This window comes from Pteropus vampyrus, unplaced genomic scaffold (genome assembly GCF_000151845.1).
Source record: "Pteropus vampyrus isolate Shadow unplaced genomic scaffold, Pvam_2.0 Scaffold28, whole genome shotgun sequence".
Classification (NCBI taxonomy): Eukaryota; Metazoa; Chordata; class Mammalia; order Chiroptera; family Pteropodidae; genus Pteropus; species Pteropus vampyrus.
Genome location: NW_011888809.1, coordinates 5,032,559 through 5,034,855, shown reverse-complemented (window position 1 = coordinate 5,034,855; position 2,297 = coordinate 5,032,559). Strand labels below are relative to the sequence as shown.

Genomic DNA, 2,297 nt, shown 5'->3' with positions numbered 1-2,297 from the left:
GTGACCGTTCCCACGGTCTGGATTTAGACGCCTGGCAGGATCAGGCGCCCGGCTGAGGTGGGGAGAAGCTACCTGCTGGAAAGCCACAGGAGGGAGCCGGTCGGGCAGACTGAAGAGGAGCTGGGAGTCTGCTCGAGGCCACACAGCAGGCAGGGCGACACCGCAGCTGGAACCGAGGGCCGTCACGGTCCTGCTCCTGCCGCTCGAAGCATCCCACGAGCGGAACGAGATACAGGACGGGGGGAGGGGGGATGACAGGCTCCATGTGGTGCAGTTTGATGGCAGTGATGGAGAGCAGAGACTCAGTGGCAGGGGCTGTGCCAGGAAGCCCCACACCTCCGTCCCTGGTTTTCCTCTATTCCTGGCACAAGCCAGACAGGCTCACGTCACAGGCCACCAGGGACATGCCTCTGCTTTGGCGTCAGCTTCAGGCCCTGCCTATGACGCTGGGCAAGGTGAAAGCAGCCTGGACTCCATCCTAACAGCAAGTGCTTTCCAGAAACTCCAGCCGTGCCTCCTCACACACCTTGAGTCGGGGGGCTGCTCTTACTGGGATGTTTCTTTCTTGTTTCACTGGTCAGGTAGTCAGTTCAGTTCTAATGACTCCTGGGAAACAGGTACCAAAGACAGGCCATGACCCTCGGGGCAGGCTAGCTGGAGGCGGCCCCAGCCGGGACCTATGGAGTCAGAAGCCCAGGGGCAGGTCCGGGAAGCTGTGTCTGAGTCCCTGTGGAATCGATGATCAGTCAGATTTGGGAATCACTCGGTCAGCCTGGCGCCTGCGGGCTCTGCCCCACTGCTGTCCCTCAGTGACCCTCTGCAGCCACCCTACGCTTGGCCCGGCTCCCAGGTTCAGCAGGGAAAGTCCCCGGCCCAGGGCTGCAGCTCTCCGGGAGGGCAGGGCTGGGCCTTGCCACTCTGCGGCCACTGTCTGCCGGTCCACAGGCCAGAAACCCAGCCTGTCCTGAAACAGCTCCTGGGGAAAGCAAACTCACATCGTACCCAGCAAAAGGGTCCTCTGCAGCACGGGGGGGAGAGGCTTCCCACGGACCAGAATCAGAGGGAGCACGAAGAACAAAGGAAAGCGAGAGAAAACCAATGCACTTCATCATTCCTGGAGAAGCCAAGCAGAGAGTCCAAAGATTTCCCTTTCTACACCTATTTCTGGGTCTGAGAGCGCAAATCAGTCCTGATTTTCCTACTACATGAGTTTTCCTCTCAAACTGGATGAGGGTTCTTGTTTTCCTCCCTGGAGATGTTTTTGATCTTTTGTTGTCTCGAACTGAAATGAAGTTCAACTATAGCACATAGGGCTACACAGTCAGGCACCCATGCCACCCTGGGCATCTCCCGTCTCCCCGACTCTCCCTGACCCTCTCCAGGGAACACAGAACGAGCAGGAAATAGGGACCTTTGACAGCTGAAAGCCCCTGGGGTCCTGTCCTGATCTGTCCCCAAACTTCGGTCTCTGGGACTCAGGAGTGGTCCAGAGCAGATGCTCAATAAACACCGAATGAAAAAAAAATGGATGGATAGATGAATGGATGGCAGGAGGAAGGAAGAGGGGGAAGGAAGGAGAGACAGATGAACAGATAGATGCACAGACAAGGTGACGGTACATCGCTTATCCAGACTTCTTCCGCCCACTGCCCCAGGGTGGAGGGAAAAGGAATGAAGAAAGAAGGCTCCCAGCGTCAGCTGGAGACGTGGGACCACGTATAGGAAGCCCTTTGCTCGCTCGTGCCTCCTCCAAACTTGCTGTCTTTGCCCCTCCCGTCAGCCGTTCTGTGAGCAGCTCATCCGTTCACTCAGAGTGCCTTCCACGACCCAGCACGTGCCACGTGCAAGACCCCGTGTGAGCGAGGAGGGCGCAGAGATGAGTAAGACTTGCCACCGTCCCCAGAAACTCATAGCCGCCAGCTGTCACAAACACGGAAATCAATCATTACCATACAGGACGTTAATTCCAGGACAGAGGAGGGCTTCCTAGAGGAGGTGATGGCAGAGGCGGGCAGTGACCTGGGTGGGCTCAGGGTAGAAGAATGACTCAGGCAGAGGAACTGAGAGACCCTCATCCTAGGAGGGTCTGTGGGGGCGTAGCCTGGGCGTGACCAGAAACCCGGTCCCCCAGGAAGCTTTGCTCATGGCCCATGGAGAAATGCCCGGGGCCTGGACTCAGGGAGCAGCCCTGTGTGAGGGGGAGACGAGATCCGGGGGAACACGAGAAGGCAAACGAGCCTATAAATTCAGACTGCTGAAGTGATCAGTGGGCGGAAGGGGCATGTCTAGGATGACGC

General features: G+C 57.8%; 1 protein-coding gene across 1 annotated transcript in view; it reads right to left on the bottom strand.

Moving 5' to 3' along the window:
* The window catches only part of HS1BP3 (HCLS1 binding protein 3), a 23,669-nt gene that overhangs the window by 9,673 nt on the left and 11,699 nt on the right, over positions 1 to 2,297 (bottom strand). Inside the window, exons 5-6 of the mRNA XM_011356628.2 lie at positions 622 to 727; positions 187 to 355 (exon numbers count right to left, since the gene is read on the bottom strand). Coding sequence (XP_011354930.1) covers positions 187 to 355; positions 622 to 727 — 275 coding nt within the window. The remainder of the gene's footprint in view (positions 1 to 186; positions 356 to 621; positions 728 to 2,297) is intronic.